This window comes from Epinephelus lanceolatus, chromosome 3 (genome assembly GCF_041903045.1).
Source record: "Epinephelus lanceolatus isolate andai-2023 chromosome 3, ASM4190304v1, whole genome shotgun sequence".
NCBI classification, from domain to species: Eukaryota; Metazoa; Chordata; class Actinopteri; order Perciformes; family Serranidae; genus Epinephelus; species Epinephelus lanceolatus.
Window position 1 is genome coordinate 6,165,588 of NC_135736.1, and position 25,648 is coordinate 6,191,235.

Below are 25,648 nucleotides of genomic sequence, written 5' to 3' on the forward strand. Positions count from 1 at the left end.
AAAAACCCTTTAACATATTAAGATACATCCACTTCTTGTGTTACTGCTGATTAGATGACAAAAGCAAATTTTTCCAATGTGGAAAAAAACAGTGGAAATCTGAGCCTCCACACTTACTGAGGATATACACATGCAGGGAAAAAATCATGTATACAGAAAGATGAAAAATACAAGTCTCTTTATGCTCCATGTAAATGTCACATTTCAAATATAATCAAAACCAGGATCAGACTCCAAACTGGGACACTGTTGTGTCTTTATACATTCTCATTGGCATTTCTTTCTTTTTCCCACTCTCAGACACTAACACAACAAGGCTTTACTTTAACTATGATTCACTACGTTCTTTGTAATATTCTTACGGTATTTCAGTATTTCTGATCAGTGGCCCAGTTGTTTCCTTCATCTTCCCTGATGCCCGCAGCACTGCTGTAATTAACACAGTGACAGCACATTGTTGTTGAAACACTTAGAGCAGAATATATAATTGTCAAAGCCGTTTGTAGCTGCGTGAAAATGGCCTGTGGGTGTTTGTGTAACAATGTTCGTTCCTGAGATTTTTAAATTGTACATATCAGATCATTTGTCATTCAAGCACAATTTGAAATACTTTATTCTGTGTACATGCACTGGTGCATGCAACTTTTTAAATTACATGCCACGAAATGTTTTTTATTGACAGCAATTTTTTTACTGCTCCATTCGGTGTGTTTGTGCCACTTTTCACCACAGCCACAGCTGGATCTGATGGAAATTACAGTAATTTACAGTAAAACTTCTTCAAATCTATATGGTCATAGATGAGTTTTCTAGAAGCTTCTCAGCAAATCTAATATAGAAACTTATAAAAAAAAAACATATTAAGACCTCTGTGCTAGCTTCTTTTTCTTTTGTTTTATATAAATATTTAATGACATCAATTCATTAATAAATAGATATTACGGACTGAGTATTGACCTCTGCCTGTCAATTACCAGCTTCTCATGATGACATCTTCCAATGCTATTTGTGAATGTAAATTAAACTAAATGTGATACTGGAAGTTACTGAAAAAAAGTTAATGTTTCTTTTTTTAATATTTATAAAAAATTGAAAAAGCACTAAAATCCCATATGAAGGGGTGTGTCCTCTGTGTCTGCTGCATAACATTTTGTTATTAAATTTGAGGACCTGGGTCACAATACATGGAAGTTATTTACAAAACCACCAGCCATTAGTATTAAAATACAGCACAATATTGCTGTTTTTTTGTGTGGCAATACCATATCATCACACAGTGCCAAGTATGGTTTTTTTTATTATATAAATTATTAGTATTACAAATATAAATTAAACTGTAGGTAGCCTACTTGAATAATGTAATCTGTTGCGTTTACAGTCCACTACATACATTTTGCTTCAAAATAAATAAATAGATAGACAAATAACTGAAGTGAGATGAACAGACTGAAAACTTTACTTTATTAGATAAAACAGATGTTGGACCAAGTTTTGTTTGGTGGCATTATTTGCATTATTTGCAAGGTAATAAACTGCAATATATCGCAGTATATTGTATGGCAATATGCAGTATATTGCAGCACATTTAAAATAGCAATAATATAGTATTGTGATAATATCGTATCACTGATTGTCTGGTGATTCCCAGCCCTAGTAATAAACCTTGTTCTGAGTCGAACTGCTACGACCATGTGGCAAATAATAAGAGCTTAGTCTGTTAGCTCGATGTTAACACATAATGAGGATTACCATTAGTGTGCCAAAGGAAATTAGCATCGCGATTGCCATAATATTTTTCTAATAATTGATCCTTTTTGTGTTCCTTTTTTTTTTTGTTCCTTTTTTTTTTTGTTCCTTTTTTTTTTACTTCACATGCTTAACATAAAATAGTATGTGCGCTCACACTTACAGGTATATATTTCCTTTGCTCTTTGGAAATTAATTAATAGTTGCTGACTTCACATTGTTAGCTCAATATCATTAAAATGATTCCTTTCTTGCTCACTGTGGTAGACTTTTTTTCCCGTCCCGTCCCAGTAAATAGTGAAACTGACTCTCACCCCGTGGAGAATCCTGAAAAAATGTCTAATCAGTCCTCTGATCTGGACTGAATGTCTGTCAAACATCCAACTTGAAACAAACTTCACTGTAGTGCGGCAGCAAGGCAGCGCGGCTAGCTTTATCGCAGTAATTAGCGCTGCTGCTGCATCGAGCTGCTCTCTCTCACTGTCAGTGTTCTCTTTTCTTACTGCAACGCCTCATCAATTTGGTTTTTATTATGTGAGAAAATGTATGTGTGGCGTGTTAGTGTGTAAAAATTGTCAATTCTGTGAGTCTACTTATAGTCAGTGGGAGAGCATTGGTAGCTGGACCTAGTGACATGCGCAGTTGCATGAAAAGGTGAGAATTATGTGCACAGCTCAGATTGTGCATGCATTACCATCCAGATGCAAATAGTATTTTGAGCCCCATTGATGTGAACTTCCTTTTGGATTTACAAGTGGCTCACCGCAGTCTACATTTGGTCTTTTAATTTGAGGAGGGACTGGGATTTTAACTACTTAAAAATTGAATATAACTTGACTTGAGATTATCAGGTAGACGCCGTACTTGATATCTGGTGTCAGAGCAAGCAGTTGAGGCTTATGGTTACTGTAACTTGCACTACTCTGGACTAGCTTGCTCTCTCGCTCTCACACACACACACACACACACACACACACACACACACACACACACATATAAAACATTCACTTCTCCCTGATATCCCTCCCTGCTTGTTTACACACGTGCCGTGGCTGCTGGGTTTTTCGACTTAGGAATAATGAAATCAATAAGTCGTCAATATCCAAGCCCATGGTAATAATGTGGAAATGAGACAGGTGGTCTTTGCAGCTTTATTGTCTGCATCATTAGTTGAACTCAATCAATGTACACGGTTCATTAGGCAGCATATAGACTTTCAGCCACAGAGGCATGAAAAGAAAACGTATTGTCTAGGTACTAATAATAATTACATGCCAGTGATTTTTATATCCGTGTTGAGTTATTGCAACCGCCCTTAAACCAAAAGCCCCAGACTAAAGAGTGCTTGTTAACAAGCTCCCACCCTGCTGAAATCTTTGAGCAAGATACTGAAGAAAGATGTAGTTCTGGCACTGGCCTTGACCCTACCTCAGATCTCAGATCTCTGACCTCTGACCTCCCTGTGTGAAAAGAGGAGGCTCAGTGTTTTCATATTTGTATACACATGTGGGATTTCTGGTTTTCTGAAAATTACGTGCATCCTTAAAAAAAAAACAAAAAACAAGTGGTCTTATTGAGGCCATTAGCTGCATGGAAATGACTCCATCTCACTTGGTATCATCTTTCATTTCCTCTTTATGTCAGCGTAATTAGGGGAAGGATAATGCTGATGGTTTTTGTTGGGAATGAAGATTAATGAACAGTAACACTCTGTGTCTTCTGGTAGAGATGGATGTGAAGACTTTGGTAAGTGGATAGTGTCATGGAGAAATTGCTTAGAAAGGTCCAACTTTGTCATTGCAGTGAAACCATCATGTATCTCAATCTTATTATGCTTTTATTATACATCTTCAGTATAGACTGTGTACGTTGTCCTAGTTGAGGCCTTCAGCATTTTTAAATACAGTTCTATTTGTCATTGTTAAGTAGAACACAACTGGCATATAGTTTTGTCACTATTAATCCATCACTTTATTTCTTCCCACCAGGCATGGTTTTAAGATTTGATGAGAAAAGTGCAAAGTTGTCTTGAGCATGAAACATTTACAGTGAAAGTTTTGCACATTTGCAAAGGATGTGGAGATGATGATATTATCCAGTGTGTGAGAAAGGAGAAGGGTCTTGCCTGAAAAGGAGTTGTCCCTCTTTGTATAAAGGTTAAAATGCTTGTTCAGCACAGCAAATAGTTTACAGTATATCTGCAGTATATCCTTAGTGCCTACTTTTACACTATTTTCAGGAAGTCACACACATCCGTTGGTGCTTCTCATAGTATTTTAGTTCATTACATCTGCTAATACTCGTATAGCTCAAGGCCTCAGAGTGCTTAAAACAAAGCGCTTGTCAGAGCATGTAATAGCTAAAACTTCCTCCCTGACAGTGGGATGATGAGTTTTTTCTTCTGTTTTTTTTGCAACCATCAAAATTCCAAAACAGATAATCTTACAATCATGGCCACTTTACATATTGATTGGTAGAGTGTGTGAAAAAGCTCTTTTTTTTTGTTCTTCACACAACTACCTCTTGCTTTTGTGCAATACTTTGACAGGAGGGACTTTCTGAAAGTATCACAAATTTTACGAGTCATTGGGTGTATTACAAAGACACATTAGAGACATAGAATTCTTGTAGACAGGTTGGGGAGGACGCCCTGCCTACAATGCTGGGTATCTAATACACAATTAGCCCACTTAGACAAGTCTTGCTGGATTTAAATACTGATGGCCTATAGGATAATGAGTAGATATGCACAAAAATGTGCCCCTCTGATGCCTTAATACTGCCCAAATGTAAGAGAAGGAGTGATGCAGCCAGGAGGGGGCTGTGATAGCTTTTAGCACTGACTTGAGTGTGGCTATTTGTTTTAAGCATACTGAACCCTTAAAGGGATACTTGCTGATTTTTAACTAGCTTTGTATCATAACAGTGTGGGTAGAATGTGTAACTTTTCTAAGGTAAACTTTCCTTCATTTTGCCAGTGCTCAGGTCCCACTGCTCATCTCTCAGCTCAAATCCAAACCCATAATGCAGATTTTCATTGGCCCTCGGGCTGTTGCTCAAACTGTGGATAATGCTTCCCTATAAGGACACTGTTTTCTCTGGTCATTTAGCACCGATTTCAAAAGTATTTATATCTTTTTCTATTTATATCGTTTTTATGAAAGTCCATCTTTCCAGCAGTGAATTACGTCTTTTATGAAACTTCTGCTGCTGACTCATGGACTTGCATTTATCGTCTTTGGCCACAAACCATTTTGTAAATATCCTAAAAAAAAAATAAAATAAATAAAACACACTTCATTTTTCAACAGTAGTCTTTTCTGGGCTTTCAGCTGAAGTGTCCAATATTTGACCTGTTACTGCCAGCTAGCCATGGTACACCCGCAGGAGATCGATGCTCTCTACTATTTTAATAACCTTCATTTATTGCAGGCCTAACAAATGGGATAATCAGGGGCCATTGATCGACACAGCACATGGTGCTGGGGGCATTATGGGAGTCTTAAAAGGGCGCAGAGGGAAAAAGCCTGGAAAGTCCCCTGGAGTCCTGTGCAGTTACTAATGAGAGGAGGATGGCGACCAATTATATGCATAGGCCTTAACAGAAAGACATGCACACACACACTCACATATGCATATGTACATGTCTCCCTCCTTGTCCCCTGTCTGTCTCCTTCTCTTTTCAGTTCCATCTCTTTTTATCACAGCAGTGGAGACTTTGTATATGAAAAATCTAAGTTCTGTTAAAGCATATGCTCTGGCACTCCTCTGATGTCTCTTTTTCTCTCCTCATCTACTTTCTTTCTCCTACAGAGACTGATTATTGGAAATCCATGAGGTTCAGCATACCTGTTTAAAATCTAATTTTGTTTAGGCTTTCCTCTCAGATTAATGCTAACAGTCAAATTAACAGGCTGATAAAGAGACACCTTTTTATGGGTCAAAAGGTGCTTTGTTCTCAGTGGGAACCCTCGCTCTGCTTTCCTTTTACCCTGCACAGCTTTCACTCTCTTTTCTTATCACTGTCTTTAACACTCCTCTTTCTTTTGACTACAGTCTTGATGTCTCTTTGTGCTTTTTCTAGCCCTGCAGTTGATTATTTCATTGTTGATTTATCTATCGCTCATTTTTTTGTTGTTCAGAAGTCGTCAAAAATAAAAGAAACATTCAAGTATCACAGTATTTACCTTACAAAACAGAAAGTCCTGAAATTTAAGAAGTGGGAGCCAGAGAATATTTTTGAATTTTTGCTTTTGAATTGCTAAATTATTAATTATCAATTTTTTGATTGCAGTAAGTTTTGTCAATCCACTAATCAATTTCATAATAATTTCTTTTCTTAATTTCCTCTCTGATACCATTAATTAGAGGGTAGAGACTTTACAGAACAACTGGAATTAAAGCAGACTTCCATCTACGCCTTTTGCCCAATGTCAGCCGATCCCAGCTGACATTGGGCAAAAGGTGTGGTACACCTTACAGAGGTCACCAGACTATCACAGGGCTGACACACAGAGACAGTCAACCATTTATCCTCACATACACACCTACAGGCAATTTAGAGTCACCAGTTAACCTAACCTGCATGTTGGGAGGAAGCTGGAGCGCCCGGAGAAAACCCATGCTGACATGGGGAGAACATGCCGACTCCACACAAAAGTGCCCCTCTTGCTGTGAGGCAACAGTTGTAATGCGGCAAGAAAGTTTGTAGTATATGATGTTTCTGCAGTTTTATATTCAGTGACTTGAGCTTTGTGTGACAGTGTGTGCGTGTCTGCATGTGTCTTTCTATAAAGCTTGGACATGTTACATGAATCCAGAAGTTATGTGCTTATTTGTCATAGGCCACTCCCACTACTTTTAGCCAACTGGAATCAACACAAACACACATTTTCACGCACACACTAGACCTCCATGCTAAATTTCAGCCTCTGAGGGCAAAAATTGTGACTGCCAATTGGTGGGGCAATTTTTTCTAACCAACTGACTGACAGAGCAACCTATAGTGCTGCTTGTCGGAGCTAAAGAACCTCAGACTTGAAGGTTCACTAACAGTACTCGCTTTTTGTGGAGTTTTAAGAAGCTTTACATGGTCTTCATCAGTGGATAGCTTTCATTCGTCAGTGCAGGTCACACTTGGGTCCCATGATGACGACTGAGCGGATGACAGATTGAAAGCCCCAGAAAATGCTACTAAGTGGACCTTGAGGATTGGTTTTTGCCTGCTTATCTCCCAATTAACAAACCAGTCCAGTGCTGTCTGCTTCTACTAATGCTGGGAACAACACAGCCATATGAACAAGGGCTAAGGTCTGACAGTTTCCTCCAGGGTAGGAACTAATTCATTGCTGTAAGCCATGCATTTGTTATTTACCAGCATTTTACCTCATCGCCAGCCAGTGTTTTCCAAACCTGGTTGATAAATGGGCTGCTTGTTTTTTGTTGTCAGTGTGTGTGAGGTAATATGTGGAATAAACAAGCAGATAAATCAATGAGAATAATGTGGACCAAGTCTGCGTGCAGCCGTCACACTCGAGTGCCATGTTGCACCACGATGATGAGCTGAAACAGATAAACACTGTTCCTCATTCATCTGTATTATCCTCATGCAAATAATATCAAATTGATTCTAAATTGCTTGTGCTGGATGCAGGATGGAAACAAATAATGTCATCAGGGCTGTTTGTATTAGGATGTTAATTGTTCCGCCATCTTGAGCCACTTCATTGTAATCATGCTCAACACCAATGTGATACCGTTGTGATGCCATGAATATGGTCTTTTATCTACACTGTAGCTCAGGTGTCAAAGTGACTAAGTTAAACACTAACTTCTATATGTTTTGTGTGTTTTGAGTAACAAATGTTGATGCAAAAGATGAAATGATAGCTTGCGACCACCTCGAGGGAGTCAACAGTTTTCTTTGACATTTTACCTGCCATAATAGTAATATCTTCTTCCTCTCTCTGGGTTTTGCATTAATGCGTCTCTAAAGTGTGCTGTCATTTCAGCTGTTGTATTTTAAAGGGCAAACCTGTCGTGGTTCTTCCCACTTGAGTCTGTGTCTTTGTACTATCTTTCAGATATAAATGTCTTTTCCCAGGATATTGGTGTAGATATTTTGCAGCCCCTGCAGAGCTTCTGGGTAACAGGCACACTTACATCCACATTGTGTATTTATTCAGATGACAGATATACTTGTGTATTGTGTAAGGAGATCACATTTGTGCTTTGAGCTAACATGAAGAAGAGTTCCTTGTAATAAAGTGTTTTATTACTACATCACACCTAACTGCATCACACCTTTCTTTCACATGTGAGATGGAGAAAAGCAGTTCGGACAAGACAATAGGAAGCAAATTAATATACTATCTAGTGCTTGATAAGCTAGTCCCTCCAGGAGTTTACAAAAAAGCTGTGATGCTCAGATCACTCAGAAGTAGAAGATATTTGTAATGGTAGGGCGGTTGTGGGTTCGGGGGGGGTAAGTGCAGCACCAATGCAATGACATGGAGCAGATCAAATCTAACATAATTAGCATAATTTCAAGTCCATATTAATGCGTAGCTATGCTGACATACCTGTTTTGCAGGGTTCTTAAGAGTGGAGCGAAGTGACATATGAACAAACTACTATGTCAGCCAATATTAAGAGGACATGTCGACTTAGAACAGCCTCAATAACAGCATCTATCTTGTCTATGGCACTCGCCATTGTTGTTACTGCTCCTCACTGGTTCTGGTGCACTGCTTGACAACAGCATGACAGTGGTGTTAGTCCTGCCTGTGGCACTGATTGGCTAAGTGAGTCCCACCATGGCACTCATTGGCTGTTTATTATTCTAACTGAGAAACTGCTGTTTAATGTCTCAATGCCAGGTGAATCAGTCAAATTGTACTTAGTGGAGTGGGCGGATCCAAAGGTTTGGGCCAAGGCAATTAGGGATCCCAAGGATTTGCCTTGATGTATGGCCATATAACATCTTTATATTTCTCATTGGTCCAGATAACTTGCTTCGCAGTTGTGTGTTTAATGCTGGCCCTGATTGGTTTCTTCTCTCTACTTTAATCCAACAACTACAAAAATGCAAGTGGCATCATTCTAAAGATAGCAGTTTTGGTCTCTTGGTATACATTATACCTGCTAATCATCAACATTGTCACTGTGAGCATATTAGCATGCTGACGCTAGCTCAAAGCTTTGCTGTGACAAATACAGCCTGGGAATATCACGCTACTGTCATCTTAGTTTCATTTTCCACAGTAACCAGGAGATTGAGTGCATATAGCTGTGTACCCAAGCAGAAAACTTGTGCAGTTCTCATTCATTAGGGTGGGTTCATGGCGTTTCCATGCAGGCAGGAGAGGGGTGGAGAGGTCAGGTGAAATGATTGAAGCAATGCGTTACATAGTGTTTGTGAGTATGCAGGTCCCTCTGTAGTCTTGTTCTGCTGAGTTCCACTAGCACACTGACCTTTCACAATGTTGGAGGGAAAGCAGAGGGCACCTTAATTACCCTTACAACAACAGCCCTCCTAACCATGCTCAGCCATGGGAAGTCACGTTACCCACTGTACACACACAGTGTGTGCTCTATAGGCCTACATTACACACAGAGATAATATCTACCTGTAAAAGGTCACTTGGCACTCTTGCATTGATATATGGCAGTGTTGTACGTGGACAAACTGTGTGTATAGTTGTTGTCATTTCTCAGTCCCAGTAGGGGATGTATCAGATAGAACTTTTAGTCGTGTTAGCAGCTTTGGCTCTGGGATGGCAGTGTTAGTCATTCAGTCAGTTGGTCAATCATTTTGGTCCAAACATTGATGGTCTCCAGAGGATGACGGCTCCCAACTTTGGTGATCCCCTGACTTTACCTCTATTGCCATCAACAGGTCAAAGGTATTGCTGCAGGGAGAAATTTGCCTAAGCCCTTTCTTGGCTAGCTTTAGGCAAAAAAATCGGGACAAAAATAAGGTGCCTCCCCTGATGCCTTTATAGTAGGTTTACTGCGTCTTTTCCTGCCAATGGTGTTCAAGGGAAGATCACTGTTTGTCCCAAACACGTTTTCTTTTATCCCCAGAATGACAGGACTTATTATTCTCAAGCCCTGCTTTTTAGGCTGCACAAAATTAATGTGACACAACAGAGAAACATCGGCCACTGCAGTTGCTGATTGTCATCCTATTTGCTGATAGGTCAGTGGCAGTCAGCAAGACCAGTATTGGCCAGTACTGATGTGTGGCCGATAAAGTGGTGCATCCCTAGGCAAAAGGCATTCGGGCAGTTGGCTAGGCTAAAAACAAGCCTGACCCAGTCTGTTGCAGGCCACATTTTGGCTGTTGTTGTGGCTCAAAAACTGACAGCAATAGAAACATTTGGTCTTATTTTGACCAGCAACAGCAGCAGATAAATTACACACTTGATATGTTATGATCCCCTAAAGATAGGCACAATACTAGGGGTGTAAATCACCAGTTTCATCATGATACGATATTATATTGATTCTTTGGACAACGATACGATATTACAAAGTCGGCCACGATACAATTTCAATTTGATGCGAATCAAGGGTCTGTGATCGATATTAGGCGATATTAAATGCTCATTTAACACAGTCAGTTACAGAAGACGCTGCCACCCCTTGCTTTTTTACTTTTGGCCATAAAACACATAAACAACACATAAATAATGAGTACAGCAAAGTTCACTTTAAACTGACTCCACTGACACAAATGAAAAAGCAAATGGGATAAGTTAACCTTCAGGGCTTTCTGACAGAGAGACCTTTCTGTAAGAAATGTTTTCATTTTAACTCAAACCATCATCTTTTTCATAAAACATCAGGAATATCTGGCTTTAAGCCCTGAAGGAAAACTTTTCCAAACAGCCATAAACACAGATTGACAAGATCATTCCGCAAGGTTAGCGGACATTTTTCCTCTGTCCGCTAGCCGCTGACATTTTCCTCTTCTCATAGCTTAACAAATTTGTCTGTTGTCCTGTATTTTCTCTAAAATCCAAAATATTTTCACTCTGCTGATTTATTCCCGATTAAATTACTTTATCCTCATCGTCTTTCTCTCAGCTACTTGCTATCTGCCTGCCGCTGTTTGACAGTGACACAGACTTTCAAAATAAAAGCCTATGCTAAAGATGACAATATGGATTGATGTTTTCAATTTGCATCGACGTGATTGGATCATTGATCATTAAATCGATGTATTGATCCAGATTGATAGATCGTTACACCCCTACACAATACTAGGTGAATAAATCCCCATGTTGGTGGTAATCTTTTGAAATTATCCATGTCCTTAATGGGGCTCATAAAAATGTATATTAAATGTTGTGCTGTGTTATTAATTCTGAATATTATTATTATTATTATTATTATTATTATTATTATTATCATGATTTCAAAAGTTTACAGAGAAACTGTGCGCATGCTGTAGTGGAGTGTAACATTCTACAACAACTCCAAAGCATTTTGGAGTGTGTTTCGACCATGCAGACACAACACTACATGGTCATTTCTTTGTTAGCTGTTAAATATGCTTAAATACCCTTTTTTTTAAAAATAAAAATAAAAAAAATTCCAGATTCTTTGATCTGGCCAGATTTAAGCCAAACTGTAATCAAGGAGCTGCAAGAAAGAACTGGGCCCTTTGGGGAACCCTGCATGTGGCTGATCTGTGGCTAGTTGAAACCTAGAGGACATGCAGAGCCTTGGGAAGTTCAAGGGCCATCTGTCCCAGAGTAAACAATTAACAAAGTGAGACGATGATGAAACAGTGACTGGTCAGCTCAGGTCAAGCAGTGCAATCAACAAACAGTTGTCCTGCTGAGTTGATGGACAGTATCAGTGGCAGAGATGACAAAAGTTATGAAACAGTAATCCAGTGATCCTTCTTTTACATGTGGAACCTATGAACTAAACCAAAGAATACTTAGGAACTACACTGTAAGCATTAGAGAAACACATTTCTTATTTTTTAACACAGAATTAAAGCCACAGCTAGTAACTTTAAGAAACAATACGTTTTGGCATAAATGCTGAAATTGTCACTATATCCTGACAAAGTAATATGAGACAGAAAAAAACATGTTCCTCTGCCTCCTTATAGTGTTCCTGATGGCATTTCCACGAATCCACCATGACTAAATGAAACCAACCAGTCAGAGCTAAGGAGTCTCTAACGTAGCTGTCAGTCATGCCAATCACTGCTCTTCAACTGCAGGCAAAACTTAAGTGGCAGATTGGTGCTGCAGCAATAATTGTGGCTCACCCCAAAGCTAGGAAGTTGGCCACGGAGCTCAGTGGCCAGCTTACCAGCTTCGGGGTGTTTCCACCTCCTGTCTAAAGTTGGACCCGGCGGCTGAGCAGAACTCTATTAGGGTCTTGAAGGTCTGTGGCTTACTTCCAAGCTTTGTAGCACTTCCATCTTTTGTCCAAACCCAGTGTTATCACAAAGATGTGCTCTCAAGTAGAGATTTGGCAACGATGGATTTGTGAAGTGGTACTCGATACTCAGTAGGGCCGATGGAATCCAGTCGGTACCCTCAAAAGTGTTGAGTTAGGAACCTAACCCCACCAGTACCAAATTCCATTGACCGGAAATGGTAGCAACATCAAATCAAATGTGAATGGCACTCAACCCTAGTCTTGCTTTTCCGTGTGCTGTCAGTGTCCTTTATTTGCGCTGTGACATTATCAGTTAAAAATTAGTTTGTTTGTTTTTTCACACATGTGGTGTGAGAGTGTGAAAAGTGATTCTCCCACTCAGTGCTTGAGATTTGGCACCCCTGGGCAACATATTTTCTGTACCATTTTGGTTACATGCACCAGGGTCATGTAGAACTGAGAATTACATGTACATTTCACATTTACCTGCACTACCGTGCATATGAATGTAGTAATTCGAGTCCCGGTGTATGTGTCAGGACTTGCCACATGACCCCTGGATCAATGGTTGTTCTATTTCAGATGGCCTGCTTCTCTCTCTCTCTCTCTCTCTCTCTCTCTCTCTCTCTCTCTCTCTCTCTCTCTCTCTTTCTCTCTCTCCGCTCACTTCCTGTCCCAGTGGTCTTCTGTGTCGTGGGTCATCACTTTGTGTGGTTTCAGCCTGTAATGGCTCTACTGTGTCATTTATGTGAAAATGGCCCTTTGGTGTGGTCTTCACCTTTTAGCATTAAATTCATACAATCACACAGATTCATGCTTGCGACCTGACAGTGACAAGCCTCTGAGACTGCAGGTTAAATTCTTTGATAAAGTGACACTAGCCTCAGAGACATAGTGGAATCCCAGCACCAGACTGAGAAAATATGGAAGGGAAGAGAATAACTCCTTTCTCAATAACTACTGTTGAGTGTCTCCTGGGTGAGACACTTAACCTTTGACGCTCCACAGAAGCTGTCAGGGGCCAGCAGCAGCAGCAGAACGTGGTTTACTGGATGGACCTGAATACAAGCATGTGTGCTCAGTTTAGTTTCTCGGACGAATAAAGATTTAATGTGGTTTTGAATTATTAAGAATGAGTCCGGTAGTCTGTTTTGATTGAAGCATTGATGAGGGATGTGAGGATAATGATGTGGTCTGTCTTCTCCTTCAGATGAAGACTGTGAGTGTAGCGCTGGTGTTGTGTCTCAACGTGGGAGTGGACCCTCCTGATGTGGTCAAGACCTCCCCCTGTGCCCGACTGGAATGCTGGATAGGTGAGTTCACACAGATGCACAGCAACATTAATGCAAAACAAACAAGCACTCAAATGCTACACAAAGTGTGGGATATGATAAATTTGGTTCTTCTTAAAAATGATGTGTAAAGTAAAGTTTCCAAATATATTGGCTTTTCTAATTTTACTCCATCTATACATTTTTTTGCGCCATGGCTTGAAACATAGCAATGTTGCCTGTTTCCTTGGTTGGTCTATTTGGTTTGTCCATGACTTATCTCAATAAAAATTGAATAGATTACCATGGTAAATTGTGTAGACATTCATGGTTCCCAGCAGATGAAGCCTTCAGACTCTGGTGATCCCCCAACTTTTCCTCTGGTGCAAACACTAAGTTTTGCTTTATGTCTCAAACTCTCTGATGGATTATCATGAACTTTGGTACTGACATTCATGTCCACCACAGGCTTTATTGTTGAAAATTTGGTAATCTATAATCAGGTCAACCCCTTAAACTGTCCAATACATCAGCCTCAGCTGTGCTTTGAGTGAATTTTCACTCTACATGCACAATTTATACATCAACATGTAGGGAAATTTGTGCTGGTTGCTGACACGTTACTATGGAATCAAACACACGTACACATTTGGCTAACCTGGCCTACAAATAAAGGGAAAGCTGATTTTTTTCTGAGATGAGAAATTGCTGGAAAATGGCTTAGGGTAGCAGTTTTCTAACCTGTGACCACAATAACATTTTTGACTCCACAAACAGAACAACACATCAGTGGTTTGCCAGAATCTTCCCTCTCTGGTCCATATGTAAGTTTGATGATTAGACTCATGGTTTGGGCGTAAAATAGAAGGAGTCTCATGTCTATAAAATGAACTCTCTGGTCATAGTTGCTGTCTACCCTTCCTCCCTCTTCTAATATACTACTTATTAGCCTTTACTACTAATACTACTGTTGCTACCTTTGGGATTATGAATGTTGAATACATATTGTAACATATTCTAATATTATACATACATAGTGCTCAGTACTTGTAGTACATCTAGTATGCAGCATGAATTTATACAATTTAACCCCCTTCCCACTTTTCCAATTATTCCTACAACTTCACCTTCTTACACGTTTAAGTGAGCATTGCAGTGTTGTCAGCTTTCAACAGCCTTTCTAATATGCAGCATTATGAGTATCATTCAACTTTTCAGTGACATTCATACTAATTAGACCCCTTTCAATTTTTACAACTATTCCTATCACTTAACCTTATTCTTACACATAAAAGTCAGCATTACAGTGCATCATTTATTCAGCATGCAGCATTCACACCGGCACATTTTATTCAGAAATTGCATTCTCTAGGTAGCCTATGCATTACTTTAAGCTTTGATAAAATTATAACAGGTGAGTCATATACAAATATCCCCCCTGTACAGTTTTTATGAACCGGGAAATAAGCTACTGTATAGAGACCAAAACTCTTTTTTGTACCAGGCTGTAAACCTGTTTCTTTCTGCTATAAAGTCTGACATTTTAACATGGGGGTCGATGGAGATTGACAGGCTTTTGGAGCCAGCCTCAAGTGACGGTTCAAAGAACAGCAGTTTTTGGCACTTTGCGTTGGCTTTATTTTTCAGCCCCAGAGGTTGCCACTTAGTGTAAATTAGCAAATATTATCATGCTAACATGCTAACTAAAATGATTAACATGATAAACCCTATACCTGCTAAATATTAGCATGTTAGCATTGCTGTCGGAGCAAGTTGTTTACATTAGCATTTAGCTGAAAGCACCGCTAGCCTCCCAGATCTGCTAGCGTAGCTGCAAACTCTTAAGCCCCGTTTCCACCAAACATTTTTGGTATGGTACCATTGGAACCTAAAGTACCCTTCAGACATGGTACCTAGACCCTAGCGTTTCCACTGCAAACTGTACCTTTAAATGTGGGCAGGGTTATTGTCACTCATTACTCCCTCCAGCACTCATTTCCTCATTATCAGTGACACAGAAGAAAAGTCTGCGCCCCTTTTATTGTCCACAGAACGAGACTGCACACCAACATTTTCAGAACAAAATGGCTCAAAACAAAACAGGCTGCAGTGAGAGTCTCTCCATGGGGTATTTAAAAATAGCAATTTGTGCATTTAGTCCTTCTAGGGCAAGCACAGGGGTTTAGTGTTGTCGTAGCTCAACGCTACGCTACCCTTTTTTATTCTACAAATGTGGATTAGAATATATGCAATTCACATAACCTGGCTGAAATTAATACATATAAACGCTTGAAGATCCACTCATTACTAAAAGTGACTCTGGCTTCTGCAAGAGGCAGCAAAGCATCCTTTCATTGTATATTTACAGTTTACTAATCAAACTCTCCAGTGGCTACTGCCTCATAACCAACCACAACTCAGCCCTGAGCAGAGTGTCTGCCACTGACCAATGAACGGACTGCAGTGTTCACAGCTCCACCTTTTAGCACCAAATCTGTGTGCTAGGTACCCCAACAGAGGGGTGACCAAAAATGGTAATGGTTAGGAACGGTTCCATTGGAATCATCCACAACTTTTCACAGCGGAAACGGAAAAAAGCATACCGCACTGAACCGTACTGTACTGCTCAGTGGAAATGGGGCTTAAATCTTAGGCTCAGAAGAGTTTTTATTACCTTGAAACGCAGTCACTATGCCAAGCTGCAGCCTCAGGAGCTGAAAAATGAAGCCAACATGGAAGTGCCAAAAACTGCAGTTCTTCAAATGGCCAATTGAGGCTGGCTCCAGAAGTTAGTTCATCCCCATAGACCCCCATGTGAAAATGCCCAACTTTACAGCAGAAACAAACATGTTTACAGCCTGGTACAAAAAATGTTTTTGGTCTCTATAGTTAATACCAATTTTTCTATAACTCATCCGTTTACATTTTATTAAGGCTTTGTGTTATGCATAATTAAGGACAGAAAGTTTTGAGTGACAGGCTGTTAGTATAGTATCCTTGACTTCTCAGTCAGATCCACCCCTTGCTCCTCCAGAGCTCCAGCCTCTCACACAAACATGGTCATTACTGGCTCCAAAAATCCAAGATGGTGACAACCAAAGTGCCAAACTCGAGTCCACAAACCAATGAGTGACATCATGGTACTACGTTGATTACTTATAGTGTGTTGACTAATTAAAAAGCCTGTAAATAAAGAGTGTAACAATGATAAAAAAAAAAGCAAAAGTTTGAACGCTGATAAGAGGTGATATGTCACGCAAGACTAGTGTCAACGTAATGTTGCTAGTAAAAGTTTATCTTTTACTTTGAAGCATTTAGGGACACTTTCTTTTATTCCCAAAGGAGCTCAATTCTTAAGGCCTTTGTCAACTAAGGATGAAGCAGTCTGCCCCCACCTCAACCACACAACATGACATAGAGCAAAAAAAAAAGCATCTCCATTGAATGAGAACCTCAAAACCATTCTTTAGCTCCCCTGAGACTGTTGACTGTTAGGAGTGAGGAAAGCACATTAAAGAGGGAACACAGTTCTTAAAGTTTTTTAAACTCTCTCAGCGATTGCTGAGGACGCTGCTACTGTGCAGAACTGTCACTTGGTTTTTGAGATGGCGTTTGGGAATTCAAGGGGTGGAGGCAGGGATGATGTCCTTAAATGCACTATGGTGTTTAATTTATGTCACATGCGACAGCTATATGCTAATAGAAGGGCTTACATCTGCTTTTCAGTGGTTGTAGTGAGTGTGAAAACTTCCTTTTATACACTGGCCCCTTTTCAACCTCATCATAACAGGATATTGTGATCTGGCGTACAGTGTTTTCACTAGATCAGGGGTGTCAAGCATACAGCCCTTGGGCCAGAACTGGCCCGCCAAAGGCTCCAATCTAGCCCACTAGATGACTTTGCACACCTAATATTGATGCACTTGTGAAGGCTAACTGTGCATTCACACCAAAAGCGTCATGAGTGCCAGCAGTCGCTCAGGTCGCTGGCATCGCGCTGCCTGGCAGCAGCTCCAGCAGGCACTTGTAGCGGCCAAAGGGGCGGGGCCGGCTGCTGCAGATGTGTCCAGGCTGTTCACCTTACAAGGATGAACAAATATATCATATATGTCTTCACTTTGTATTATCCATGACTTTCATTGCACAATTAAAATAACGCTAATGAACACAGTCAATATAGCCTTTATGAGTCTTTTACTCTCCTGTTGGCACGTAGGACCACTGAGAAATGTAATTGGTGGTAAATAAGCGGGAGCTCATTAATCGCACTTTCGGAAGCTTCCTTTGTACTGCATCAGCGTATTTTCTGAGGAAACATGGGGCCCGGAGCCGTCGGGCCGTCTGGCCGACGCCCCTGATGCCCTTCGTAGCAAGCGTACATTGAAAATGAATGGCTGCCGGCCGCTTATGATGCTCATGACGCTTTTGGTGTGAATGCACAGTAAGAGGTGCCAGGTTTCAGGAGCAAGTTGAACAGAGAGTAACCTGCTTCATGTAAAAGAGTGCTTCAGAAGATTTTCAACCTAGGCCACAATAAAGCTCTCTGACAGAGCAATGAAGACTGATCGTAGCCATATTTAACCCTTTAAAAATGGACGGCTATGGGGGATCATTGTTTGCTTGCCTGTTTAAATTGATTTAAAATAAGAACCATAATGGCTACAGTAGTCATTCCTTTTGCAGTAGAAAGGTGAGGCTTCTGTCCTTCCTGCCATTATGCCATGACCTAACATTGTTTTACTTGCGTGCTGTGTAAATGTGATATTTTATTTTAATTATGCCGGCATTTCCCTGTGCTGCCAGTGGGAGATCATTATTTGTGTAATCCTGTATATATATATATATTGATATAAAATAGAAACAATATTGGCTAGAACATTCTTTTTGCAGCAGAAAGCTAGGCTTCTGTCTTCTGTGTCATGATATTGTAAGATGGCAATGATGCCATTGTGCATCATCATACATGAGGTCAAAAACTATGTGAAAACACGCAGTGGCCTCATAGGAATAAGTAATGAATCTGTCATAATGCTTTTAAACTGTGTTCATAAAAATGGGCATATCTCAAAAACTAAATTACACAGAGTTCAAATAACTTATGGAATATTAAAGAGTATTTTGTTTATGTTTCTACATTTAAAATCTTTTGGACGAATATGTTTTGTGTTTTTATTTTGTAAAATGTGATGGAAAAACATGTCAGATTTTTTTCTTAATGACACAATTTCAATACTTTAATCAGTCATCAGTATGGTTCATTGACTTACATAAGCTTTTAAGTTAGTTGTGCAGTTTTTAGGGATATGAAGCATGACGTCAATACCCCCCCAACTAATTTCTAAGACACTAACAAAACTTTTGATTTGTAAATTTTTTGTAAGGCAGGTGTCAACCCTTATCAATAGCTTCCACTCAACTTTGGTGCGGTGATGCCAGCATTACCATACAGGAGTGGAAATGTCTGAAAAAATGCACATGTAATGACAGTGAGTAGCAGACTGACTGAATGTACAAAATTTGAGAAATATTGTGGAAATTGCACTTATTGTTCTTAAGACAGCTCAGGCTGCTCAACATCTCTTTTGTAAATGGACGAACATCTCCAGAATGTACTTCTTTACACGAAAAGAAATGGAAGATTTTTTTATCTGGTGTGCAGTTGATGTCATTACTCTAGTAGGCTACCAAAAATTTGTGCCTGCAATATCAATACTTTATGTAATAAAAAATCTATACTGTCTCTCTATATGTCTGAGTATCGATACAATATTGACATGCAAAATATTGTGGTATTGTGCTGTATCAATTTTTCTCCATCCCTAGTTGTAAGGTAGGTTATGCTATTATGCAATGGTTTTACTGGTTTGGCCCTCTTGAGATCAAATTGTGCTGTTTGTGGCCAATGATTTAAAATGAGTTTGACACCCCTGCCCCAGATCGACTGTTTTTGAGGCGTGGTTAGAATGGGTATGTATGGTACATGGTACAATTTTTAATTATAGAACAGCTAATAAGTAAGATAAGCAGTAAGAACTATATTAATGACTGCTTTGTTTTTTTGTCAGTGCATGGTTGTTGAAAGAGTGCTATGCTGCAACTGAAGCGAATAATGCGCTGCTATGAAAGATAAACAACTATGAAGAGATTTACAATCTGTAAAATACTAACACCTACTGTAGGGTTGCAGCGATATACTGGTCTCAAGGTATAATGTGATATAAAAGTTGACATTTATACTGTGTACATTTGCTTATCTACGATATTGAAAAAAAAAATGCAACTGTACAGAATTTATGTATTTTCGAAGGGAGACTTTTTACACACATTTCCATAACAAAATGGTTTCAAATTTCAATTATAGTAATAAAACATTTGTTCAACCCAAAATAACCCTTCTGTTTTCATTCCTTTAGAAGAGACAGTTATCTAACAGTGTAAATCTCACACCATTGCCATCCTACTAACACCACAACATTCAGAAACACAATACCTGAGCCTTACATAATTAAGGGACATTATTCAACCTTAATTGTCAACTGTATTTCTTAATATCCATATATTTATTTATAAAAAGAAATGAAAGAATGAAATGGATAATTCATCGTAGGTCAGGGGTGTCATCATGGATGTATTAAAAGACCTGGATACAGCATTGGAGGCGGATCCCCATTCATTCCTATAAAAGTTGCTCAGTGTCTCATGAAGCCAAAAAAAGCACTGTCTTTGCAGTATGACATCACTCATATGATTGGCACTGCTTCCACATCATTGGGCCCATAGAACAAGTTCACTAGAAACTTCCACTGGCTGAGCCCTATACTTCAGGTTCAGCGATCTGCTAACTTCAATGGGGAAAAAATGACTTAATTTTGTGGCTCTTCTAGACTTTATAATTATTATCAGATTGAATGGATCAAAGCCTGATTGTGAAATGAGTAATTTTGGGGAGATTGAGGTGCCCAAAAATGTATCCACTGATAAACAATTGCCTCTTTCCCATTGTAAGTCTATGGGAAAAAGTATCTTTGGCCCCAGTTGCATCACGTTACACACTTGGGAGCTGTAATTTCACTATTTAGCCACTATGAAAATTGGCTTTAAAGCTCGGCACACTTCCTGGGGGCCTGGTTGCAACCTTTCTACCGTGAGTTGCTACTTGGCGAAGACTACTGTGTTGTATGTTCATATGTAGGTTGATAAAAATGTATTAACAGATTGGAGATGAATACTCACTGAAAAGTAATTATTTAGTATTTGAAGTTAAAATAGCGAGTGAGATATAAACCAGAACTTAATAGGCATCTTCTTGTTCCTTTTATTGTGATAATGCATTTTAAGCAGGCCTCATTCATCATAAGGGCAGGGGTTGAATTTTCAGCATAAAGCATATCAGTATCTCCCGCAAACTTGCCAATAATTCTTCTCTGCCTGCTGAGCGCAATTTGATCCGTCCTCAATCTATATTCTGCTATTCTTCATGCCATATTGATTCACTCTCATCAATATTTGAACCTGAGGAGCTGCTGCTATTTTTCCAGAGACTGCTTTGATTTAACAAGAAAAATTCCTTTGATGCTGAAATCATAAACTATAACTTACCTCTGTTATCATGGCATGGAAGTGTCTTCTGCTTGAATGTAAAATAATGGCCTGCATGTTTGGATTACATCATTTTAAGACTGACAGCAGTGTAAATCAATAATAATACAGTTATGATTGGTTTGTCAGCTCCAGATTGAACGTGTGTGGTTTTGCTTTACAATGACAGTTGCGTGCATGTGTGTGATCATGGTGTGTTTACAATCTGTGTTTTCTTGCCAGATCCTCTGTCAATGAGTCCACAGAAAGCCCTGGAGACCATTGGGGCCAATCTGCAGAAGCAATATGAAAACTGGCAACCCAGGGTAAGTGGGTTCACGTAAACCAGCTTCCCTCCTTTTGTTGCATGTTCTGATGATGATACACATGATGATCACATAAACTCAGTCACACCTTACATACAGTGGGTATTTATGGGAACGCTCACAAAATGTCAGCTCCTTTTACAACGTTGGGGAAAACAAAGCATGCACTACCATGTGTGCAGCTCTCCGAACACTAAATTGACTATATTTTTTGACATTGGTCCAGTATTGAGTGAGCATTTAATTATGTCATATGTACATAAAAACATTGAGTACACATTTTTACATTTGTTTTTCCATTTCATTACGTGATAAAAATATATTGTGGTGAGCTTAGCATTCGTGTCAATAGAGCAGGGCGAAGAGCTGAAATCTGAAACAGGAAGTGCTATTTATTTCAACTCAGCACATCTTTATATCAGACATTCAAACACCCACACAGGCGGGGTGTCACTAACTGTGTGTACGACTTAACTCATGGTGCAAAATATCATCACTGTGTAGTAGGTAACTTGAGTGATTTAGAACACATTTAAACACAGTTTTCACATTGTCTCATGGCATGCTGGGAAACTCTACCCATTTAGCCCCAACATGTCAACATGCCAAATCCGATCTGATTCCGTTTAACATTTGATGTAGTTTTTATTTTCATGCCACAGCAAGAACTCTATATAAAACATGACACCTTGTTAATGTTACAATGTGAGTTTTAAAGCTACACTTTCTCAGCATTTCAGGGTGGGGGAAAGGACTTATTTCCCCCTCCCTGACCATGACCCCAGTCTAGTGTCTATGACTAGACACCGACTGTATGTTTCAAAGGCTTCCAATAAAACACTTAGAAATAAATAAAAAAGAATTGTAGGCACTCCTAGACTTGACCTTGGTCGTATCATATTATTACTGATCGGTTTTTGGCATCCATTAAGTCATTCTCATGTGTTTTCAGAGATGTTTCAGAAATTGTTTTATAGCTATTGGCAGACTATCCTGAGTATCCAGAGTGTCTTTATGGTTTTTGCCAACTCTGTGAACATTAGTCACCCCTCCCAGTGCTATATCAGAAAGGGCTTTTAACACACTGGTGTCTATTGATTCTAACCATGTTTTCTTTGGGTATCACTTTAAAGACATCAGTCTCTACTCTCTGATGTGTTCAAGTGCAACAAGCATAATTCCTGTACAGATCAATCCTACATAATACTGGCAGAACTTGGCAGACAAAACATTTTGATGTATGTGAGAATGAAAAGACAATCATTGAGGCTGTCATGGTAACTCTGTGGCTCCTAATTCAGTGTGTTTACATTTAGTGATCATTTGAATGTGTAAAAGGGTGAATGGATTTACATCTCATCGTGTCAGCTCTTAATAGACTTCCTGTGTGCAGTGTGCCAACAAAACAACCACATGGCCTTGACCGTGATTCATAGTTTTTTTTTTTTTTTTAACAGATGCATCATGTGTTCTTGTAAATTCAGCTGTTCAGTTTGTGTGTGTACATGCATTTGTATCATTGCCAGCAGTGGCAGTCATCCTTGGCTTGTAGCTGTAAGCCAGCTCAGAGTTTTCCCAGAGGCTCCTTGGCCTGTTGTCCTCCTCAAGCAGTTCCTTGGGCCTCTCAGCATTGGAGCCTCAGTGCTGGAGCAGATGGCAAGGGCAGAGCCCCCTCCCTCTAAAAACACTCATCAGAACACTCCTTCATCAGACCCTGATGAACCGAGATAACTGAAGGTCTAGGAGAAACAGGGATGGAGAGTAGATGATGAGAGATGGACAGTAGAGCTCTGATCAGACCCGACCTGACATGAACCGTCACAGTTTCCAAGCATGACCCGAGTCCAACCCGAGGCAGCAGCAGGGCCAGAGCCTGGATAAAAACCCGGATATTTACTGTAAAAGAAATATATATTATATTTTTTTAATATTAAAACATTTATAACAAAGACACATGTTTCCTCGCACCACTTTTCCTTCTTCTCTTCCTCATTTCAAAAGTCTGTCGCCTGATGCAGTACTGGTTCGGCAGTCAGCAGAGTGGGCTTTTCACCTCGATGGGTCTAGTGCTAACTACAGTTCGTGGTTATGTGGCGGGCAGATGATCACTGCATGTTATGTACATTTCTCCCACTCCTGGGGAGGCAGTAGGGAACACTGCCAACCAAATCGCTTCGCAGCCTCACAGCCCCGCAGCCTCGCTACAAAAAGAAGCACCGCTAAAGTGGCGAGAACCCAACCAAATTCAAGCCTAGGGGCAATATTGAGAAATTACAGCTGGGTCTGACCCACACCCAGTGGGTGAGGTTGGACCCAGTCGGGCTCAGGCAGAGAATCAGAGCTCTAAGGGACAGCAGAAGATAGGAGCTGAGGGAAAGACTGAATTGAGCTTTGAAACCTCACACACCTTTTTGACAGAGAGAGCAGGGAGTGAGGAAGAGAACGTAACTGTACCCTGGCAACAGGAAATCTGATCTTTGTAATTGACCGTCCACATTGTAAGTGGCCAGTGTTTAGACAGCTCTCTATCATCTGCTTTCTTTACAAGATGTCACATAGTTAGATGCCACTGTTATACTACATGCTGACTAAAGGGCAATCTACACCACTAGTACATTTTTTAATAGGAAGGGTTCACATGGTCATGGAAAACCTGGAAAAGTCATTGAATAGCACAATCACATTAAGGATGAGGAGAAGAAACTGTCAGTGATAGTAAGCAGCGTTGAACAGGTGAGTCTTGAGTGGTTTTTAAAATATAGAGAGAGAGGGGGAATCTCGGATGGGTTTGGGGAGTGAATTCCAGAGGGTGGGAGTAGTGGCAGGTGGGTAGAAGAGGAGCAGATGCAGTGGTGGTTAAGTTCCTATAGATGTTATCTATTATAGTTTGGAAAATTAGAGGAAGGAGGTGCATTTGTGAATTGTAAATGACTGGGAGCTGCTGTCCAGGGGGTTGAGGAGTTTGTTGATAGTGGAGAAAAGTGCTTTTGGGTTTCCAGAGCCAGAGTGAATCAGTTGAGAGTAGTAGGTGGATCGGGCACAGAAAAGGGCGTCTTTGTATTGCTGCACATGGTCCTTGAGGGCTTTCCAGGTGAACTGTGAGTTCTGGGGTATACCAGGGAGCAGAATGGGTGGAGGAAACTGTTTTGGTTTTTAGGAATGCAAGCTGGTCGAGGCAGGAGGAGAGAGTGAGAGTCTGAGGGGCTGTGGAGGTGTGACGTGTTTCCCTTCATGTACGTTACTTCATTTTCAAGTTATGTTTGAATAGAGTTTGAATCTGATATGTTTGAAAAACACTTGGCAAGTAGGGCAAGAAAAACAATGATCATGGCTCCTTGAAAAGTCATGGAAAAGTTTTGAAATTTTGTCCATGAAAATGTATGGAGACCCTGAATGTGGAATGGGAATTACCAGAGGTCCCACAATACAGCATTATCATGATACTCTAGTCAAAATCCAATAGTAGTTTAGTTTGAAACGTGTTGCGATATGTTAAGTATTGTGAAAATTTTTTACTGTGATTTATTGTGATTTATTACCATTTTTCAACTGCAACTTCTGTCCCCAAAGAAAACTTTTGTCAACCTCTGTCTCATCCAATAAGTTTTTAGTCTGCTCATCTCTGCTTGAGCAAAATGTATCTCATAAACTGAAAAAGCAAATTATTTTATTATTCTAGTAGGCTACAAAAGTTTAATTTGTATTTGTAATATTGATAATGTTCATAATAAAAAAAAGTGTAACGATACAATACGATATGATATGATACGATACGGTACGATGCAATATTGCCACACAAAAATAACAAGACACTATGCTGTATTGATTTTTTCCCCCCACCCTTACGTTTGAAAGCTTTTTAGACGTCCATCACTTGTCTGTTTTATGTAACAGAGGTGCTTCTATTTCAGCATTCAACAGACACCAATATTAGGTGACATGAGTCAAATAACCCACCTTTAACAGCAGAATAAAGTATCACCAAGGCAACCAACACAGAGATGTAATGACAACATAAACTCGACAGCAGCTGCAGCACACAAACGCACAAAACAAAAATAGAGCCTGCGCACTTTTTACACACTGCGGAGAGCAACACACACAAAACCACGTTTCTAGGTAATGCAGAGGTGTTTGTCATCCTCCTCTGTACAGTTACAACAGTCAGTGAGTGTTGTGGCTTAAGTTGATGACACTGCATGGTGGTGTGTACCATGATGACATTTTGACTCTCTTCCACATCCTTTTCTGTACTCTTCTTGCTTTGTCAGATATGTGTCCTGTGGGGAGCAACGCAAAAAAAAAAAAGCAAACACTTGA

General features: G+C 39.8%; 1 protein-coding gene across 4 annotated transcripts in view; it reads left to right on the forward strand.

The window, feature by feature from the left end:
- The window catches only part of rptor (regulatory associated protein of MTOR, complex 1), a 272,436-nt gene that overhangs the window by 18,819 nt on the left and 227,969 nt on the right, over positions 1 to 25,648 (forward strand). For all 4 annotated transcript variants that reach the window (XM_078163746.1, XM_078163744.1, XM_078163741.1 and 1 more), the window contains exons 3-4: positions 13,364 to 13,466; positions 21,246 to 21,328. In XM_078163746.1, the coding sequence (XP_078019872.1) occupies positions 13,364 to 13,466; positions 21,246 to 21,328 (186 nt within the window). The remainder of the gene's footprint in view (positions 1 to 13,363; positions 13,467 to 21,245; positions 21,329 to 25,648) is intronic.